The 21,604-nt window shown below is 31.0% G+C and overlaps 1 protein-coding gene across 1 annotated transcript in view; it reads left to right on the top strand.

The window, feature by feature from the left end:
• Positions 1-21,604, top strand: part of KLHL1 (kelch like family member 1) — a 605,136-nt gene that overhangs the window by 162,061 nt on the left and 421,471 nt on the right. The window contains exon 2 of the mRNA XM_074299230.1: positions 17,956-18,138. Within this exon, the coding sequence (XP_074155331.1) occupies positions 17,956-18,138 (183 nt within the window). The remainder of the gene's footprint in view (positions 1-17,955; positions 18,139-21,604) is intronic.

Genomic DNA, 21,604 nt, shown 5'->3' with positions numbered 1-21,604 from the left:
TTTGATTTTACTCTCTGTGATATTAGCAAATTGATAATATTCTAAAGAAATAAATGAAAAATTCTTCTGTGGATAAAAAAACATTTAAAGCAATTCATGTGTCCAGAGTAGCATTTGTCTTCTTTTAATTAAACTCAATCCCGAGCTATTTGGTATATTTAACAGTTAACATTTAACACTAGAGAAGTGTAATTGCTAACTAAATCACAAGGAACTAAAAGGTTTTCACTACATTAACTCTTTTTGAAACAGTAAACTTCCTTAAAGGGCAATGTCAAAAGGAAAGCGGAAAATGTAAATCAAATGAAGTCTCCTTAAAAGAGTCATGAAGAAAAAAAAAAAAAAAGGATCCAAGTAACTTTAGGTCTGATGTACAATTAAAGTCTATTTCTATGATCTTGGCTTACTTAGTCATTTTTGGTAATGAGTAAAGGCAGATTCATTTGTTTTATAGAATTTGTTTGCAGTTCAACTCTTCAACATATATATACATATATATATATATATATATATATATACATATATATATATATATATATATATATATATATTTTGTCCCCACATCTATTGAAAATAGTGGTAGTCATAGTAGTAGGGATGGTAGTAGTATCATTTGAGTCATCAACAACCATTTATTAAGTGTCTACTATATGTTAGGCAGTGTGCTAAGGACTCAGAATACGAAGAAAAAAAAATCAGTCCTTATCCTCATGTAGTTCACATTAACATGAAAATAACTAGGTACATCCAAGATACATTCAGAATAAAAGGGAGGTAATATCAAAGGAAAAGACATTAGCAGCTAAGAGGATTTAGGAAAGTCCTCCTGCAGAGGTAGAATTTGAGATGATTCTCAGAGAAGTCAAAAAAGTTAAGAGTTGAAGTTAGAGAGCAAAAATATTACAGGCATGTAGGATAATGAGTGCAAACACTTAGAGATGGAGGAAGAGTGTCATGTACTATATTGGAGTGAGTAAAGGAGAATAAAATGTAAGAATACCAAGAGGGTCCAGGTGCCAAGAATACTTTACATATATTATTTTATTTTATTCTTATAATATCCCTGAGCAATTTTTGTTATTGATTAGACATTTCAGTTTTGTCTAACTCTCATTTGGATCTAAACTAAACAAAATCTAACTAACATTTAGATTTTCTTGCCAAAGATAATGTAGGAGTTTGAGATTTCCTTCTCCACTTCATTTTATAGATGAGGAAATTTAGACGAACAGGCTTAAATGATTGCCCATGTTCACACAGCCAGAAAATATTAATATTGAATTTGAACTCAAGTCCTCTTGACTACAGGTCTGGCACTATATCCATTGCACTGTATAACTATTTTTGAAATAGATGTTATTATTTCCATTATTACAAATAAAGAAATAGAGCCTTAGAGAGAGTAACTGATTTTGTCATGTGCAAAGTAAAGGGATAAAAAGAACATTTAGCTAGATTTTAAAATTCTCTTTTCCATAGACTACTAAAACAATACTAAAATACTCTTAAGTAGCTTTTTTTTAGTAAATAAAAAGTGGAAATTATTATCTGCCTTTACGATTAACTACATAATAAGATAAAATTTATCTTTAAAAACAATCATTTTGTGTTGTTTTGAAGGCATTTAATATTTACAGAGTTATGTTATATTTGAAACTCCCTACGTTCAATAATTTTCTTATATTGAAAATGTCATAATGAATAATTATTAATAAATAAGATTATTCACAAAGTAGTTTAATTAAAAACAGGATATACTTACAATTACAATATTCTTTGGAAAGCAATCTGCTATTTTCATTGTTATCAGTATCTTATTTTTATATGGCAATTAATGCTTTTATTTTTATTTTGAATATATAGATTTCTACCTTATTAAGCAAAGATTAAGCAATTACATTAATATAAACATTTAGATATCATAATAATAATACACATCTTATAAATTCATGGAAATCATCTATCTTTAATATTGTAGATTAGACAACATATTTATCTCAAAAAGTCAAATAATGCAAAAAGCTTTGTTTTGTATTTTGTAAATAGGTCTCAGTTCTCAAAAAAAAAAAAAAAAAAAATCCATTCAACCAACTAGAAGTCAGGAAAAACTGATTGTTAATGACCAGGCATGTAGGGGTGCTAATTTTTAGGTTCCTCCAGCCACACAACAATATTTATAAATGAGTGGGTCCTTAGCATTTAATGTTATAAAGATTTATTTATCAGATTTTCCCAGAGAATGGTTATGGCTCTAGCTGCAAGCTCTTCTGTACACCCTTTTGGAACAGTGTTTCTAGTTTTCCAAGGTATTTTTTCTCAAACAGATGGACTTTGCCTGCAATACAGGGATTAAAGATGGTGTGATTGAAGAAGGTAACAAACATAGAGTAATCACCCACATTTATACTAATGAATATTTAACTCATACTCTTATACCTGAAGTACCCTTCAAATGCTATGGTCATTGCTACAGTAAATGCATTGCATGGATGATATACAATGATTATAGCTACATATGTATTTCTTCCAATTTACTGCTGCCTGTCCCCTGATTCTATGACAGCAACATAGAATTGTTCCTATTTTTATATTTCTATTGACTCCTATTATCTGATCAAGTCCTTTATTGATATAGCTTTGATGACACTCAATATCACATTGATCTTTATTGCCATCTAGGAGTTTAGATTGTGGGGACTAGATCTGTTTATCTGTTTGTTTTTGTTGTTGTTTTGTTTTTAAATTTTTAGTTAATGATCTGATATCATATGCATGTAAAACCTCTTTTTCATGATTATGATGGCACTGTCAGGAAAGCCTTTAAGGAGGAATTGGGATCTGAACTGAGATCCCAATTAAGAGTTATTTTTTGGAGCATTATGATTTTCTTATTTTTGAAGAAAACATTGCCACAAAAGTGTATTTCTCCTTGAATAAGTGGGAACATAAACTGTAGTTTCTGCATGGAGTTTTTCCTGCATGGAGTTTTCCTGCACCATCTTAGCCTTTGCTAGGTCACTTTCTATGCCTTTAAATTTGAATCACTCTGGCTTTTACTGATAGGTCAATAATATTTCCCAGACCAAACATCATTTGCTTTTTGTTTAGAGTTAGTGGGTCAGAGTGAATGTAAATAGAAATTATTTGACATTCTGGCCAGAAACTCCAAGGGCCTTCTCCTCCCAAAAGAATTCTTTTATGAAAGCAAACTAGGCCATCTCTTGCCTCTTACCTATTCTTTAATTATTGAATGAGTTTTGCCTGAGACAAACTGAAAAATGAGAAAGAACTTAACTTAGAAAGGCCAAGATTTTTCACTGCATCCTGGACCATGGGTCAGTTATAACTTGCCACTCTCTTGCCGAAAGAGTAAAGCTGATGTCTTTGCACAGCTCTGCCCTACTTAAATTCAAATCACCTGCAAGTCAAGAAATCACCCTCCAGATATCTTTGATCTTCTTCTGGAACAAAGGAAAGAAATGATAACAGCAATCACTTTCTTAAAGTACATGCATTTAAAAAGGGAATAATTTCAAAATAAAAACAAATAAACAATTCAATCTTACTTGCAAAGTTAGAATTATATTAAACAAAGGTCAACTATGTTGACCAAACATTCAGGCCTCTGTTCTCAAGCCAGATGTTCATGCAAAAAATGGACCTCATGCATTCTGAACTTGGTTATTTCTTTAGAAAGCTAAGGGGAAGGCCCAGCTAATAGTAAGTTCTTTTCTAATTTGTGCATTCTAGTTAGATATTCCATGATTGAAGAACATTTGTTTTGGTAGGGTATATAGTTCAAATTACAAGAAAAAAAAATGCATAATTAGGACTGTAGTTTTAACTGGGTGCAAACCCATAAAGTACTATGAAACTGGGGTAGCATTTTTAGAGAACTTAGATATAAGACCCTCCATATGATACATAAAATGAACATTTGTAAATGTCTTGGTCTGAGAAATGTAGGACATAAATATCATCATCAAAAGTGTCTACAAACATAACAGGAAATATATCAGTCATGCAATGACAATGAGAATAACTGATGGATAGCCTGAAGGTTCTCCATAATCATCAGATCTTTTATGGAGAGTGTTTTAAAAAAACATGAATGAGAATCACACTGAATGAGAGGACATATGTAGTTTCAGAGCTATATCAGTGGAGGAACTTAGGTGGATAAATGGATCACTTTTCCAAGAATGTATCTGTATAATATTTGCAATTGAAAACACTGTTTAAGTACAGAGCTAAAGTTAAAAACAAAAACCAAAAAACACAACAACAACAAAAAAAAAAAAAAAAAAAAAAACAACAGCATATTTCACCCCAAAGAAACTCATGTCAGATAATTGAATTTCTGGATGACTGACCATTAATAAAAAGAGGAGGGGAGGGAGTTTTATACAAGTGGGAAGATTGTTTATTGCAGTAACACAGGGTCTGTGGCATTCTTTGATTTAAGAGTATTGGACTGTTTAATCGAAGTCTTAACACAGTGAATAATGCAACTGCTCATTCAAACCAAGTACAAGTTAAACAAAATGTAATATAGATCATTCCTGACTCTCTCCCAAACATTTGATTTCTCCTCCATTTTGAAGTCAAATTTCAAAGACTTGCTCTCATCCATGGTTAAGAGACATAAGTTGGAAAATAAAAGTAGAGTTTAACAGGAGTTAAACATTACATTTATATGTCACATTACAACAGAGAAGTGCACTGATAAAAGTTAACTTAAAAAGCAATCCTTGATTTTCATTATAAAATAAGAGAGACCTTCACTTGAAAATATGTTTTCATACATGAAAAAAGTTAAGACTTAGAGAACTGAAATGGCTTGTCTTAGATATCATCATAATATAGTGGCAAAAATAAGACTAGAATCTATATCTTCTCAGTCACAGTCAAGAATATTTCATATATATATATATATATATATATATGTATATATATATATATATATATATATATATATAATTGACATTTCTTTTTTAAATACACCACATACAAATTAAAATACTAAAAAAATGGTTCTTGAATAATAAATAAGGATGCAAGAAAAAAGGATAAAAACTTCAAAATGCTAGTCATTCTGAGGATCTGACTTGAGTAACTTAGAGAGATATAAACAATATATACACTATCCCATCACCTTAAATTTCAGCATTTGATGTTTAATAAAAGATTTCACTTCTCTCCAGTCTAATTACCCATTTACTTTAGCTGTTGACCAGTTACTTTCCGATTTTATTTCTCCATTCTACATATAAAATTCAATCAATAATGCATTCTGAACTTGGAGTCCCATTTAATAACAAAAAGAAAAAAAAGTGACAATGTAGTTTGTAGAGAAATAAGATCACATACTTCTTCCCCTGCTTTTTTGGTGGGTTAGTGTATAAATAGAATGAGACAAATGACACTTTACTTTCTTGAGTTTCCAAGAATCCTTTATGGCATAGATCAGTGTGGGTACATATGTATGACATTACAGGGATCAGTTAGATCCTTAGGGATAATTACATAAATGGTTTACTTGCTACTATTTCCTTTTACCAAGGTTTTCCTTTCAGGGATTTTTATTCTTTGTCTTTTATAAGACTATTTACTTGTTTTAGACTTTATAGATACTTCTTTCTCTGACACAGTGAAAGACTCTCCCCTTCCCTTCTACTTCACACTTAACAACTTAGGAAATAGTTTGAGACAGCATCTCTGGATAATTATATATGATATATAAACATACACATCCCCAAATATGTTTGTATGTGTATATCTTGTCTGTTTCTGAGTGTGTAAATGAATGTGTGTATATATGTGTATATCATTCCTCCCTGACTGACCTAGTGATTGTAGATAGAAAATAAAAAAGCATTTATTAAATCTTATTATATGCCAGACACTGTGCTAAGTGTCGGGGCAACAAAAAGAAAAAAGAAAAGAAAAGAAAGACTAAAACAAACAAAAAAAGTATCTGCCCTCAAGAAGTTCACATTCTGATAGGGGAGAATGCAAAATATGTGTCTAAGTGCATGCAAAAATGATAGGAATGTAGGTACATAAATAGGTAGTTAGAGAGAAAGTAGTCTGAGAGGAGAGAGTATTGATGAGTGGGATAGGGGGAAATCTCTTTAGATGATGTACAACACAAGTTTAAATAAAGAGAAATAAAAAAGGTGGAAGAGAAGAAGCAATGTAATCTTAGACATAAATCAGTACAAATACACTGAAATGGAAAATAGTGTCATATTTCAAAAATTAAACAGACCATAGCTGGAGAGTAGAGGGTTTGGAGTTGTGTGGAAAGGAGTAAAATATAATAAAACTGTAAAGATAGGAATGCTATGGGTAATAAAGAGACTGAAATGCCAAACAAATATATGGAAATTCATATGTCCTATAAATATGATATATTAGAATGTATTTGTACATATAAAACACATACATATATAGCTACATTTGTATAAATATAGATATACATATACATATACATATATGCATGTGTGCATATGTGTGATTGTAAAGATAATAGTCACTGGAGATTATTATAGAGGGTGGTGACTTGCCCAAACCTATTTAATAAATCATCTTGTCAGCTTAAGGAAGGATGGAGAATGAGGAAAGACTTCAGGTAGGGCTATAAGTAAAAAAGCTATTTCAATGGTACAGACAAGAGGTGATGAGGGCCTGAATTTGGGTTATGCTTTTGAGAATAAAGAGATGGGGACATATATGAAACATGTGGAGAAAGTAGAAACAAAAAGATGTGACAACAAATTGAAATGTGGGGTAATAGTAGTGACTAGTCAGGATGATGCCAAAATTGAATTGACTAAGAGTATTGCTGTTGGCAGTCACAGGAAATTTAAAAAGGAAGGAGATTTGGAGGAAAAAGGTAATGCGATCTGTCTTGGATATGTTCACTCTGAAATGCAGCCAATGAAGATTTAATAAGGACCTATTATAGACTATGTATAGTAACTGTAAGAAGCTCAATTCAGAATATCTAAGATGCATTTGGTAATATGGTAAAGTATGTCAGAACAGAGATTAGGACTGACTATATATATATATATATATATATATATATATATATATATATATATATATATATATCAAATCAACTAAACTACAGCATCACAATTTGTTAGCATGTGGCTTATCTAAATGATCATATACTTTGGCCTGAATTTCTATAAGTTTGAGGTCTCAAGATTTTTAAAAGAACTAGTGCCCAATTTGATCAATTTAGTACATTAAAAGTTTGTTTGAAAAACATTTGTTTAAGATGCAAGATGCCAGCTTACATATTTACCTAAGATTAAGTGCTTAGTCTTATTTATAGCAGGAAAAAATAATTAGCATGACAATTCTGTTCTCATTTATGTTTATATTATGATATTAGCTCTTTGAATAATAGGATTTTGTGCCTATATATTGGTACTTGTAAGGTAAACATTTTTATTTCCAAGATAGGGAAGTTTGAATTTTCTCTTATTTCATACCATAAAGGAAGGCTTATGAGATACTCTGGGGCAGAAATAATTTCAAACAAAACAGAAACTTCTTATTAAACTAGGAATTAACATTAGTAGAAGTGTGTACAGTAGCAAAATATATTAGTTTTTAATTTATTGGTTTCAGTAGATCAAAGAGTTATTTGCTATCACAAATCTTTGAAGAATATGAAACTCAGTGGGTTAAAACATGTAATGCAGATACTTATTTTAATCAACAAAATTATATCTATATATGCTACTTTATAGAGGCAAGAGTACTGGTTTCTTTATCATCAATGATTTGATTTATGGAGAGGTCAAATATTTTGTTAATCTTCCATGGGTTTCTTGTTTATTCTTTTACCATTCCCCAAGGCTTAGGTTATTGTGGGTTAAACACATCCTCAGAGGAAATTTGTTTTTCAGTAAGCAGGATGGATATAATAATCAGAAAAGCCTCATAGATAGTTGTTTTCCCTGCCCTCCTAAAATTAAATGTCAATCTATCCAAATTGGGTTGTAGTTACTTATCCAGTGTAAAATTAACTTTTCTCCAGAGTCTCTTCAATCCACATAAAACAGTTTTACTTTCTTTTCTAAAAGGGATGAGCTGTTATACATATTTGACTTTTTAAAATAGAGGAAGGGGGATGCTTATTCAATAATTAATAAAGTTATTGAAAAAGAGCTGGTAAAAGAAGGGTGAGATTTGGATAAAGGGATGAGGAGAATCTGATATGATTTAAGAGGAACAAATATATGAAAAATACATAATAGAGATAAAGAAAGTAGTATAGGAAAAAAAAGAAATAACAGTTTAAAATCAGGCACTGTAAAGTAAAATTCCTTAAAGTCAGGAACTACTTTTCTCTTTACTTATATTTTTAAATTTAATATTAATAATTTAATTATAAATACTTAGCATAGTGCCTGCATCATACACAGTAAACACTTAATAATTGCTTCTTACTTTCCTTTTTCATTTTACTCATATTTTGAAGGGATAATATGATACTTTTAAGCTTTCATCATTTTATTTTATTTTGGTTTTGGAAACTGTGGGCTTCCTATTACTTCCAGGCAAGGAAAAAAAAAAAACCACCATTTACTGACCAGAACTACTATTGATTAGGACAGAAGTTTTCTCCTTCCTTCAATAACTTCAGCCAGGTTTCTCTTCCTTAGTCTAGTAGCTCCTGGTTCCTAGAGACTTTTCATATTGGTGCCAGACTTAATGACTTCACCTAATCAAGCTTTAGTCATATTCTAGATCAGACTTCCCTGATTCAAGTTATCCACCAGTGTCAGCTTTTTTTAGCAGTAGAAATTACAGCACATGCATCTCACATGTATAAGTTTATATGGTTTCAGAATTTTTAATTCCTAATTAAAATTTTCTGTATTGTTATAATTACCTAGGTAAAGGAGCTTTTTAAAAATATTACACTTATCAGGTACATAGCAATGCCTTTTGAGTATAGCTTTTATTAAAATTAACATGACTGAAGTTTATCTCAAATTATGGACTTAAATGTAATGGACAAAATATAGCTACTATCTAATATCATGAGGATAATGGTTTTATTTTTTAAATACATAAAGTAAGCATAATAGTAATAGTATCATTTACCTAGATGTGCTCTGGTAAATATTTAACAAGCAGCTCTCCAGGAAAATAAAATATATATATATATACTTTTGGCATATTTTAAACTTAATTGGATCATTAATATTTCCCCCCCTCACTTTTTTTTTGCAAACATTTTTATTTTATTTAAAAAGTAGAATAATAAAAAAAGAAAAGCAGAAAAGAAAAACAAAACAAAACAAGATAAAACAAAATATTGTCATGTGCCCAGCAGAACTTCAGTAAGGAGTCAAAATATATAACAATAAATTACCTGTTTAAGAAAGGATATATAATAGTAGGAAAAATGTATTCATGAGTGTCCATCTTTTGTTTACTTCCTTGTTTTTATTCTCTGATGCACTTATTTTTATTATATCCTTTTTCCCTCTTTCATCTCTCCTACTTCCCCCAAACAGGTTATAGTTAAGTAAGGATATATTTATGTTAATATAGATAGATAGATAAATAGATAGATAGATAGATAGATAGAGATATATGCATACTTTTTAAGCTTAGACACTCAACAAAATCCTAAGTCAAGTTTGAATGTTCTTTCCCATGATTAAGATGATACTCCATCTATGCTTTTATCCATATGGTACAACACGTTTTCTTGTCCTATAAATTTGTCATAACACATCACTCCAATATGCATAAAGCCTTCACTTTCTCCAACATCCAGAAGGCAACAGTAGGTCGGTCATGGTAACTTTTTTTTTTTTTTTTTTTTACTCCTATTCTTCAAAATCCCTTATTTTTGCTTACCATGAATATCTTTATTGACCTTTAAAATATCCCTGCAATCATTTAATTATGTTGGGACAGAAGTATTTCCTTTTCCAGTCATTCTGATTTGCCAAATCAGGTGAATTTCTTCAGGGTTTTGTTTGTTTGTTTGTTTGTTTGTTTGCTTTGAAATGTTTTGTTTTGGGGTTTTCATTTATTTTTTTTTCTTGTTTTTTACACTCTCATTGCTTTGTTTGTCTCATATAATTGTGTATTATCCTCTTTATACAAATGCCTTGCATATAATTAAGAACTTTAAAAATAGTTTGTTTCCATAAACAAAATTATAAGGCTTTTAAATTTCTTTTATATTCTCTATTTTCCTCCTGCATGCCTTATAAACCATTAGCTTTATTTAATTTTATTTTTGTATTTTGTTTATCTCTGTGTGTGCTTATGTGTATCAGTGACTTAAAAACAGATTTTTAAAAATGTGGAAGGAGATTTTAGAAAGCTAAGCTAGGTCTTGTTCTCTTAACAATTTATTTAACCTTTAAAACTAAGGACAGGATCATACTTTCTAGTTTAACTCTTTTTTTTGTTTTTTTTTTCCAAGTGTGTCATAGAAGTAGTAAAGTGATAAATGTCTTTGATGATGATTTAAGCTTTTGGGGCCCTTGTTTCCTAATCTTTCAAAAATAAAGAGCCTTCTTAAATGCTACCTCTTATTCAAAGATGCTAGGAGGATCTGTGAAGAAATTTGCAAACACTTAGGAAATGGCAGATGATGGGGGTGGGGAGCCCTCAATGGCATTGGGAGAGCAAATCAAGTCAAGCTAATCTAATTTCATTCGGTGACAGAGAGAATGACCTTCGAGAAAAGTGACTGCTTTTTCAAGATGTAATATGACAAAGCTCAAAGGCTAGAATCTTGTGAATGTAAAAATCTTATAAATACAGACTCAGATTTTAGAAAATGACCTTGATTTTGGAACTCCATTGTGACTCCAGTCATGTTTTCTTTTGAATTTTTATAACAAAAACATTAATGTCTATTATTTATAGCTTTAAAGTTTGAAAATATTTTTCAGTAGATTTATGCCAGCCTCTTTTTACAGTTGAAAAAACTGGAAAAAAAACTAAGGTATAGAGAATTTAAATAACTTATCTATCCTCACACTGGTAGCAAATGTCAGAGGCAGAGGCAAAACTCAATCCTTGCCAACTATACTCTTTGTTCAGAAGAGTATCATTAAAACTGGGCAAATTCAGGATATCTGCTTCTTAAGCTTCATTAAGAAGAAAAATAAGAAAGAAGAGGAAAAAAATGAGAGAAGGCATTTCTTTTAACTTCAAGTTGAACCTTTTTTTTTAAGTACCTCAAAATTTTGGAATTGTAAGGGCTCAAAGATCACTGGATCTTTACAGTGTACAGGAGAACTTAAGTATTTTATCCAGTTTGATCTTTGGCAAATCATCTGATAAAGCCTCTGGACCCCTTCTCAAAATAATGTTTTTTTTAATCATGAATTGAAATATGTAAAATTATAAAGGAAAACAATTATATTGAAATATAATTATCTATCATCTATCTATCTATCTATCTATCTATTTATCTATCTCTATCTATCTTTTTAAAAAAAACTGTGTTTCTAATCACCAATTTAAAAATCACTGCAATATCTGTTGTACCATTTCTTGGTTCTATCTGCTTGAGAATCTAAGATTTCTTTCTTTTTTAAAATTATATATGCCATTACTTCATTCCTTGAATTAATATTCTTCAAAAATAAACCTTGGACATAGCCCTACCCTAAGTTTTTTAGAGACCATAAAAATATCTACAAAACAATCCCCATCCTTGTAGAGTTTATAATCTAGTAAAAGTAGCCCATTCATTGCCTAGTAGTTCATTACCAATATCCCTGGTCATTTTTTCCCATTTTATCTAAGCATCTTAAGTTCTTATTCCAATCCCCTGAAGTGTTACTAGTATGCTCAAAAATAGTAGGATAATATAAGAAGAGAAGATGTTGAATATCTTGACCCTGGTCATAATTTGTTGTCTGAAGTCAATCTGTCATCAGGGAGTTGGCCATAGAATTCTGAATTGTTTTTTATCCATAGCAACTTGAGAAGATGATAAATTAATGTATAATAGTTGTTTAGAGTGCTAACAATCTGTTAAGGAAAGTAGTTTAAGGGGTTGACAGTTTGGGAGAAGTTCAGCATCTTGCTAAGAGGTTCCTCTCCCAATAAACATGGAAAATAGGCCTTGGCAGGAACCATGACCAAAAACAAAGCAGCATTTGGGGAGAAGAGTTCTCATTCATCTTTCCTTAATATTCTTGCTGCTTGGAAGCAGGATGGGAATAGTTTTGATGAGAATTAGGAAAGGGGGAAGCCCTTTTGGTCGGCACAAAAATAGCTTAGTAACATTGCAGAGTCCCCTGTAAAGGAATTTACAGGCCTGAAAACCTAGATTGATAAAAACGGTTTATTGTAGGGTTTGGGAGGAAAATGAAAAGGTAGGAAAAACTAGATTGATAAAAATTTGGAAATAAGATTAAAAGGTAGGAAAAACCAGAGCCAGGGTGGCTCTGGTGGACAGAAATCCTTGACATGATCAGCATAAGGATGCCATGTTTGGGACCTCGGCAAAGAGTGGAGTCCAGTCTGGCTCTTTTTATAATGGGGGGGGGGGGGTTGGACAATCAGAAGGGACCCATGGGTGGTGTCCCAGATTGGCCTCCAGCCTGAGCTTCAGTCAGGGTTAGAATTTGAATAGAATTCAATGGGTCCTTAGATAAGGAAGAAGCTATTTGTGGAGGTTGGAGAAACCTGAGCAGATAGTGGGGGGGCTGGGAAAGCCTGGATATCATTGGAATTCAAAAGGGTGCTTTTTGACCAGGATTTGTGAATCAAAAGATCCTAGCTTCTTCAGCCATGGGGGGGGGGGGGGGGGTTGGAAATCAGAAAGGAATCTTAAAGGGACCTCAACCCCCATTAGTTTTATCATCTCCAATTGCAAGGACAGCAGCAGAGAAGTGGTTTACCTTCCTAAATTATGGGAAGATATCTATTGTTGCAGATAGACAGATGAGTAGGAAGTTCTAGTCAGAGAAATTGCCTTAAAGGGAATGCATTGATAATGAACTGAACTGTCTCTATCCAACTGCCCTCTCACCTCCACTTGCTTCTTTATTAACAAGGATTGGTTTTCAATTAGTTTTGTATTATGAGCTAAGCTCTTTCCTTTATATTGACTTTTGTCCTTTCTCTCTATAAAAATGTTATTTTGCTTGTGTCCTTTTGTTCATGGTCTGAATGAGCTCTAGGAGTACTGTGGTAGTTTTGCCAAACAAATAGATATTGAAGGGGAAGTTTCTTTCTGATTGCATTGCTAGATTTCTTTGGAATTAGTAACATACATTTTGAGCTTTTTTTCCCAGTTTTGTTTTATTTTATTTTTCATTTTTGATAAGCTTCCCAAAATAGAAACTTTTAAGAGAATTTATGACCTTTTACTCCATAAGACTAATGAGCCTGAAATTTCTTGTGGGAACTAAAGGGAGGTTTTGGAAGGAAAGAAAGAGAAGAGACTGATTTGTTTTATGTCTCTTACTCTCCTAAATCTAGCTCTACATTGACCAGCAGTGTTACAGATCTCTACAGGGATTTCTTCCAAATGGAAAAAAAAAAAGATTCAAAATGGTGAAATCATGGATATTTGAAGTTTAATGTTTGCAAAGTGATTCATATAGTTTTAAATACTATTAGATGTTTTTCACCCTTACGAACCTAAGATTGCTATTTCAATTATATTTCTAATATACTATTCTCATATGAATTAAAACATGTCCTAAAATATGCTGTCCTTTCTTAACTATTATTCTTTCTCCTTCAACATTCTGCCTTATCTATAATTTACACCACCCTCTATCTTGGAAAAATACCCATATTCATATTCTCTATTTGTTAGACATATTCAAGAATATTTTCTTGTTATTACATTTACAGATAGGCATTGTAAGCCATGTTCCAGGAGAATAACATCTTATATATTAATTTATTAAAAAATGGACAAGAAAAGCATAATCACCTCTTTATCCCCCTTAAACCTCCAAGGCTCAAAGAACATCTATAACTAGCTCAGTTTCAGAAAGTACTAACATCACAAGAATAGAAAGTTCTTAAAGATCAAATAAGAAATGAATCATACAAAAGAAGAAACATTGTCAGTAGTAATAAAGCCCCCAGAAGATGGTGGAACCCAGGAAAGGAACCCAGTTCAAGATGACTTAGAATTAGTAGATTTTTAATATTATTAGTGGATAATAACTAGATTATAGAAATGTAATTCCAGAAGTTAGTGGACTATACTCGTCTAGAGCTACAACTAAAGAGCAATTACTGTAATATTTTCTAGTGTTAAACTTAGGAGAATATAAAGGGTAGAACTCTGGAGAAGCATACTTGAAATAAGATGTTAACTCAGTGGAATTAAGATAATGATTCTTTAGTTTACATGTACTTAGTACTTAATATAGTTCTATTCTACAAGATTGATACCTACAATGATATAATTATAATAAATATAATATTACATTTAATAATTATATGTATAGAAATAAATATGTAATATTATAATAAATATAATATAAAAGTCAACAACGACTGGGAGAGAGATATTTCATCTTCCACCATTTTGGTGGCTGGCCTGTCCTTCTTCATTTTTCCACTGAGATGGAGGCCCTTCTGAAGGCCCTCCTGAAAGCTAGCCAGGCCCCAGTTGGAAGAGATAGACTATGAAGGAGATAATAAAGACTTTTGGACTTTATCCCTGGATATTCTCCTGATTATTATTCTGCTAAAAGGAAGGCTAGTCCCAAGACCTCCAGAAAGCTAACCAGAATATTACAGGAAAGTCTTTGCAATTTTAAGTTCCAACATTAAAGCCTGGCACTTAGAAAATCTTCTTCATGGAAAAGGGAGTGCCTTTCTTTTCTATAATATCTGTGTCATTTTAATATAACACAGCACTTAGCTATAAGTATTCAAAATATTAAAAGATATGTGTTAGTAATGGATATAATTATAAGGGATATTGTATATAGACATCTATCTTTTGTTAATATTCAGTAAAAATAGTTAATAAAATAAAAAAGGAGTTACATAGATTTTAAATTATTTGTGCTGTATAAATATCTAGAATGTAATTTTGTATATTGATTTATCTTAGTTTACATGAATTTATATAGTTAATTTTTAAGTAGCTGATTTTAATAGTAGCATTCAGAGTTTATTCAAAGTCTGTGTAATCTCTACATAATTTTATGGCTATAAATAAAACTCCTATAGCTAGATTAGATAAATTTTTATAGTGTAAGGTATTTGTAGAAATATTTCATATTAATTTTTATTTATAATAATGATATCTTCTGTTGATATTTATTTTCTACATGGAAACTTTCTTTGAAAGAGTTATTTTACTCAGTTTTTCCTTACCTATCATTTTCAAAATATTTCTTGTCCTTCCTTGCCCTTTTTCCTAACCTTAATGATACTAAATGAGAAATTTTTGAGTATTCTTAAGGAAATTGCCTTTGTTTCATTTGACTTTGAGAAATGAGAGTATAGCAAATTCTACTGAATCTGAAGGCAAATTTTCATTTTTGAAGGTTACCTCTTTGTTTTCCAGTCATCATTATATAATTATCATAGTGCAAAAAAATTGCTTCTTTAAGTTTTTTTTTTAATTCTAGAAAAAATTTTTTACACCTTTCAGAGAGTTCTAATACTTTTAATATTATAGACAAATGGAAGCCTATCTGATAAGTACTGATAAGTACTATTAATATACTGGAACCATGAGGTTGTTCTCAACTTAAATCTCTTTACCCATTTATTGAAGTATAAGCTCTTTGAGTTGTTTTAACTGCCTTATTTAAACTTGATAATTCTCTCAGCACTTAGTTTTATATGCAGTAGATGCTTAATAAATATAATAAATACATTAAAGAATTCTACATAGCTTTAGAGCTCCATGATAATTCTTAAATATAATATTTATAATTTTTCCCAAAAGATTCTATATCTTTCCTGAAGCTTAAAGTCTGTACTAATATTAAAGTTTATTCCAAGGACTAAATGGGGGAAAACTTTTTAATAGTTTATAAACATTATTTCAAATTCCCTTATATTTAATATAATATAATATAATATAATATAATATAATATAATATAATATAATATTCAAAGTCAACTTGGAGAAAGCAAATTTTCTTAAGTTTGTACAATTTGCTTTAATGTTGTTACCAAAAGTCTACTTCAAAAAGATAAATTAGTTGGAAGAGTGAGTAGAATTATTCTGCTAAATATTTTAGTTTACTTTCTATGCATCTTAAATGTATATACATGTTTGCTGCAATAGACAATAATTTCCTTGAATCCAGAAACTGTTTTTTGGCTTTTGTTGTTGTTGTTGTTGTTGTTGTTGTTGTTGTTGTTGTTGTTGTTGTTGTTGTTGTTGTTGTATCTCTACTTCTTACAAAAATGCCATAGAGTAGGTGCTTAATAACTGATTATTGACTGATTAGCTGTGTCCATCCTATGTTAAAATGGACAAATCACATAACTCATCTGAGCCTCATCCTTAAAGGGTATGCTGATATTTGCACTACCTGTTACATAGGTTTTTTGGTTTCTGGGTTTCTGGTGACCTCAAAAACCATTCAGTTCAACCTATACCATAACTGGACATGAATTCCTTTTAAAACATTCTTAGGAGAAAAAAAAAAAAAAGAAAATTAACAGCTATATCAAATTAGACTTCTAAGTCTTTCTTATTCCCTCCCTCATCCCACAAAATTAATCAGAATTATGTGGCTGAGTATAGAGCCTAGAACCATGTAATAGCTGGACAATCATTTGGCTAGATTCTAGCTTGTCAGCAGATTTGATTCTTGAGGACAGTTGAAGACTTTTAAAGCCTTGAAGTTCAATTTTGACTTGATTTGCTTTGGGTGGCACCATTGCGTCAGAGCAATTCCACTATTGAAAGTACAGTCTTTGAGGACTATGTACTATTATTACTATGTTATAAACTATTTGAGATATTTCCCCTCTGATACATAATACTCAAAGCTAACGGTATGAAACAAATGATAGGAAATGAATGTCATTTGTAACTGCTTTTTAAAAACTTCCTCTTTGGATAAGTTAAATTTTGGTTGAGTTGGGCTAGTGTAGATAGATTTTAGTTCTAGTTAATTAGTTTGTTTGATTTTATCTGGGAATATTTGCAATGCTAAGACTTTAAGGATAGGCTCATATGGTTTACTTAAATTAGTCATTCCAAGTATGTGAAAATTACATTCCATCTAGAAACATATCAGTTTGTATTGTCCTCTTGGTTGCCATTTTTATCCATTTGTTGTTATGATTTCCATTTCCCTAAAACAAAGATTTTTTTTTTTCCCACTATTTTGTTTCTATCTGTCCTTACAAATTTATTGGGTAACAAGAGTTAAAGCAGAAGCTTAATTCTAAGATTCTAAGAGTGCTAAGTAAGATAAGGCATGAGGCTATACTACCCTGTAAAATATAATTGTTAAGCTTAAACATTTTTTTAAAAACTCATTTCTCTCAGTTAAAAGTTCCTACTTTTGTAAAGCAGCACTTCATACAATAACCAATAAAATTGGTATCTCTTAGCACAATTATGAGAAGTATATTGAAATTAACTGTTCCCAATAACACATGGGACTAACATTAGCAATTAACTTTGGGATAAGCATGCTAATTGCTTATTAGTTCTTTCAAGCTTAATACATAGTATTTCCCTATAGATAAGCAGAACTAATGTAAAACTGTGTTGTTTCCATCAACCAAGAAATACAGATCTTTTACAGGCCCTTTATTTCTTACTCAAGTTAATCCTTTGAATTGTAGAGAAAAAAAAAATCTGTCTTATGTTAGCAGTGATGAAAGCAGAGAAAATTCATTGATTTCTCCTAACAACCTGGAAAAATCAGTGATTAGATCTGAGCAACTGGTGGCACTTGATCAACACTACCTTATATTTGTGATTCACAGGCTGACAACAACTAGTCACTCTCTGACACCTCAAAGCGATATGGACTCCAGTAGTTCTGAGGAATTCTATCAGGCGGTACACCATGCTGAACAAACATTCCGAAAGATGGAAAGCTACTTGAAGCAACAACAACTCTGTGATGTGATCCTGATTGTAGGCAATCGCAAGATTCCCGCTCATAGGTAGGTGGCTTTTCCTTAATCATAAATGTAATCCCAAGTCATTTTCCAATTGACAAATGATCAAAGAATAAAAATAGACAATTTTCAGATGATGAAATTAAAGCCATCTAGAGTTATATGAAAAACTGCTCTAAATCACAATTGATTAGAGAAATACAAATTTAAACAACTCTGTAATAATACCTCAATCCTCTCAGATTGGCTAAGATGAAAGGAAATGATAATAAATTTTGGAGGAGATGGGGGAAACTGATATACTGATGCATTGATGGTAGAGTTGTGAAATGATCCAACCATTCTGAAGAGCAAGTCTGAAAACTATGCCCAAAAGGCTATAAAACTGTGCATACCCTTTGATCAACAGTGCTGATATTGGGTGTGTATCCCAAGGAAATCATAAAGAAGGAAAAGGACCCACATATGCAAAAATGTTTGTAGCTGTTCTTTGTTCCTTTTATGGTAGCAAAGAACTGGAAAAGGAGTGGATGCCCATCATTTTGGGGAATGGTTGAACAAGATATGATATGTGAAGGTAATGGAATATTATTTTTCTATAAAAAAATCGATGAAGAAGATGCTTTTTAGAAAGTGAATGATTTACATGAACTGATGCTGAGTGAAACAAGCTGAATACCTTGTACACAATAATAGCAAGAATGTTTAATGATCAGCTAAGGAAGGCTTAGTTCTTCTCAGTAATTCAGTGATATAAAGCAATCCCAAAAGACTTTGGTCAGAAAATGGCATCTGCATCCAGAAAAAGAACCAAGGAGACTAAATGTAAATCAACATATGCTATGGTCCCTTTTTTTCTTTTTTTCTTTTTTTTTTTTTTTAATTTTTCATTCTCATGATTTTTTGCTCTGCCAACACAATTAATAATGCAATGTGTCTTAAAAATAAATTTTAAAAATCATAATTGTATGTCCATGTATAAGACCATGGTTAGTATATAGATTTCATAAAATCTTATTTACAAGGTAACGATTTACAATTCTAAAATATATTGTATTAATTTCCTTCCTTCTTTCTTCTTTCTTTTAATCTCTCTTTCCCTTTCTTTTTTCTATCCTCCTTCCTTCCTTTCTCTTTCTCTTCCTTCCTTCCTTCCTTCCTTCCTTCCTTCCTTCCTTCCTTCCTTCCTTCCTTCCTTCCTTCCTTCCTTCATTCTTTCCTTCTTTCTTTCTTTCCTTCTTTCTTTCTTTCCTTCTTCTTTCTTTCTTCTTTCTTTCTTTCTTTCTTTCTTTCTTTCTTTCTTTCTTTCTTTCTTTCTTTCTTTCTTTCTTTCTTTCTTTCTTTTTCTTTCTTTCTTTCTTTCTTTCTTCTTTCTTTCTTTCTTTCTTCTTTCTTTCTTTCTTTCTTTCTTTCTTTCTTTCTTTCTTTCTTTCTTTCTTTCTTTCTTTCTTTCTTTCTTTCTTTCTTCTTCCTCCCTCCCTCCCTCCCTTCCTTCCTTCCTTCCTTCCTTCCTTCCTTCCATCCTTCCTTCCTCCCTTCCTTTCTTTCTTTTCTCTCTCTCTCTCTCTCTCTCTCTCTCTCTCTCTCTCTCTCTCTCTCTCTGTTTCTCTCTTTCTTTGTCTCTGCCTCTGCCTCTGTCTCGATCTCTTTTTTGAGAATAATTGTGGAAATATATTTAAAATCCCAAATCTTTTCATAAAGTATTAAAATAATTTTATTACATTTTCAGTTATTCAGGAATATTCATAATCTTAGATATGAGAATTGAAGTGGGATCGGGATTAAGTTGATTTTTTTATAATTAGTTTTTATGGAATATGGACTGTATGGAAGTATCTGGGAAACAACAACATCTACATCTTAAAATCAACTATAACACCTTTTTTCATGTGATCATTTTCATTCAATGAAAACTCAAACATATTTTCTTATATTTTTTGGATTTCATCACTGTTTAAATATTTATTAATAGTTTTAATTAAGTACTTTGGACCTAAAACATTTTAAAGTGAAGATATATTTAAACTTTCCTCATTTTTTTGATAATTATAATTCCAAAAGTACAAAATTATCTCTGATTATAATAAAGTGATATCATTTGCATTAAGAATTATATTCTGTTTAGGGCAAATTCACATTTGATTTGGGCTACTGCATTTATCTTTTGTAAAATCGCCCTTATGGTTTTAAGTTGGCAAGAAATTAAGTCACTTTAACTTAGGGAGCTTAACTTTTTCTGTCATAATGTTATGTATATAGGCCTACTTGGAAGTAGAATATTTTTCATAAGAAGGAGAATCTAGCATGCTGAATAAATATGTTTTGCTGCAACCTTCTCTTTATTTTCCAGGATAAGGGAATACTCTACATTTACTTCAATAACTTTCAGAACCATAGTAAAAGGACAAAACAGAAGATTGTGAATGTGGCTTAGGGATAGCTTATAATGAGGAAAGCAGATGATATGGCTATCAGGAGAAAAGAATCATTGGTTTTGAAAGACATATGACAATTTTTTGTTGGTTTTTTTTTTTTTTGGTTTGGTTTGGTTTTTTTGGTATCAGGCTATGTTGCAGGTTGAAATATATGTTATAATTTTTTCTTTAAATTACTCAATACGATAATATTTTTAATATTATCCTTAAGAGAGTTTTGCTATTCAACCAAAGGAATATTTAGGAAACAATATTTTTGAAAGTAGGGTTAATTAAGTTACTATCGTGGAAAAAACAAGAAAACCTTCCAAACTTGCATTTATTTTTCTTTTCTATTTTGTTATCTAGTTAATAGAAGTGAGCTTTTGCCTAAAAAAAAGGGCAATGCATCTATGTTGAGAAATTTGCTTAACATCATGGATCACAATATTCCATGTGAATTCTTATTTGAGAACTCTGAAGAACACAGTAAAACTCAGATTATTTTCCCCTGAAAGTATTGTTCACTAAGGCAGAACAATTATTATTGGAGGCAGTTGTAAGTTATTACTAATTAGTTGATTATTCAGACTTAATATAGCCTGAGTATATTTGTCAAAAGAATTAAACTAAATAGTTCCTCCAGACCACTGAATCTTTCAACTAAATCCTTTTCTGGTGTATTAATTAGTATATTAACAACTTGAAAGAGGTAATAAGCCTAAAGGAAGAAAGAAAAGAAAACTCTTTTTTTATTGATAGAATAAGGCATATAGTTTTTGTTTTGGTTTTGTTTTTTAATAACAGCTGACCTAAATCCTAGCATTCCATTTTTTTAATAATAGCTGATCTAAATCCTGACATTCCAATTTTTCTGGATAACTTTTGAAATTCAAATAAATTTGAAGTAAAAATGTTATACCATTATGTTTTCTATCCAAAAACATCAATGGCACTACAGATACTATTTCCTTGAACAGATGATAATAGATATTTGAATAATGTTTTAAGGCTTGCAAAATTGTATATAAACATATATAAGCACTTATATTTGTTGCTGTCCAATCATTTCTGACTTCGTGACCCTATTTTTTGGG

The sequence above is a fragment of the Sminthopsis crassicaudata genome, chromosome 3 (genome assembly GCF_048593235.1).
Source record: "Sminthopsis crassicaudata isolate SCR6 chromosome 3, ASM4859323v1, whole genome shotgun sequence".
In the NCBI taxonomy this organism is placed as follows: Eukaryota; Metazoa; Chordata; class Mammalia; order Dasyuromorphia; family Dasyuridae; genus Sminthopsis; species Sminthopsis crassicaudata.
Note: the sequence above shows the minus strand (reverse complement) of the source record. Positions and strands in the feature narration are given on the sequence as shown.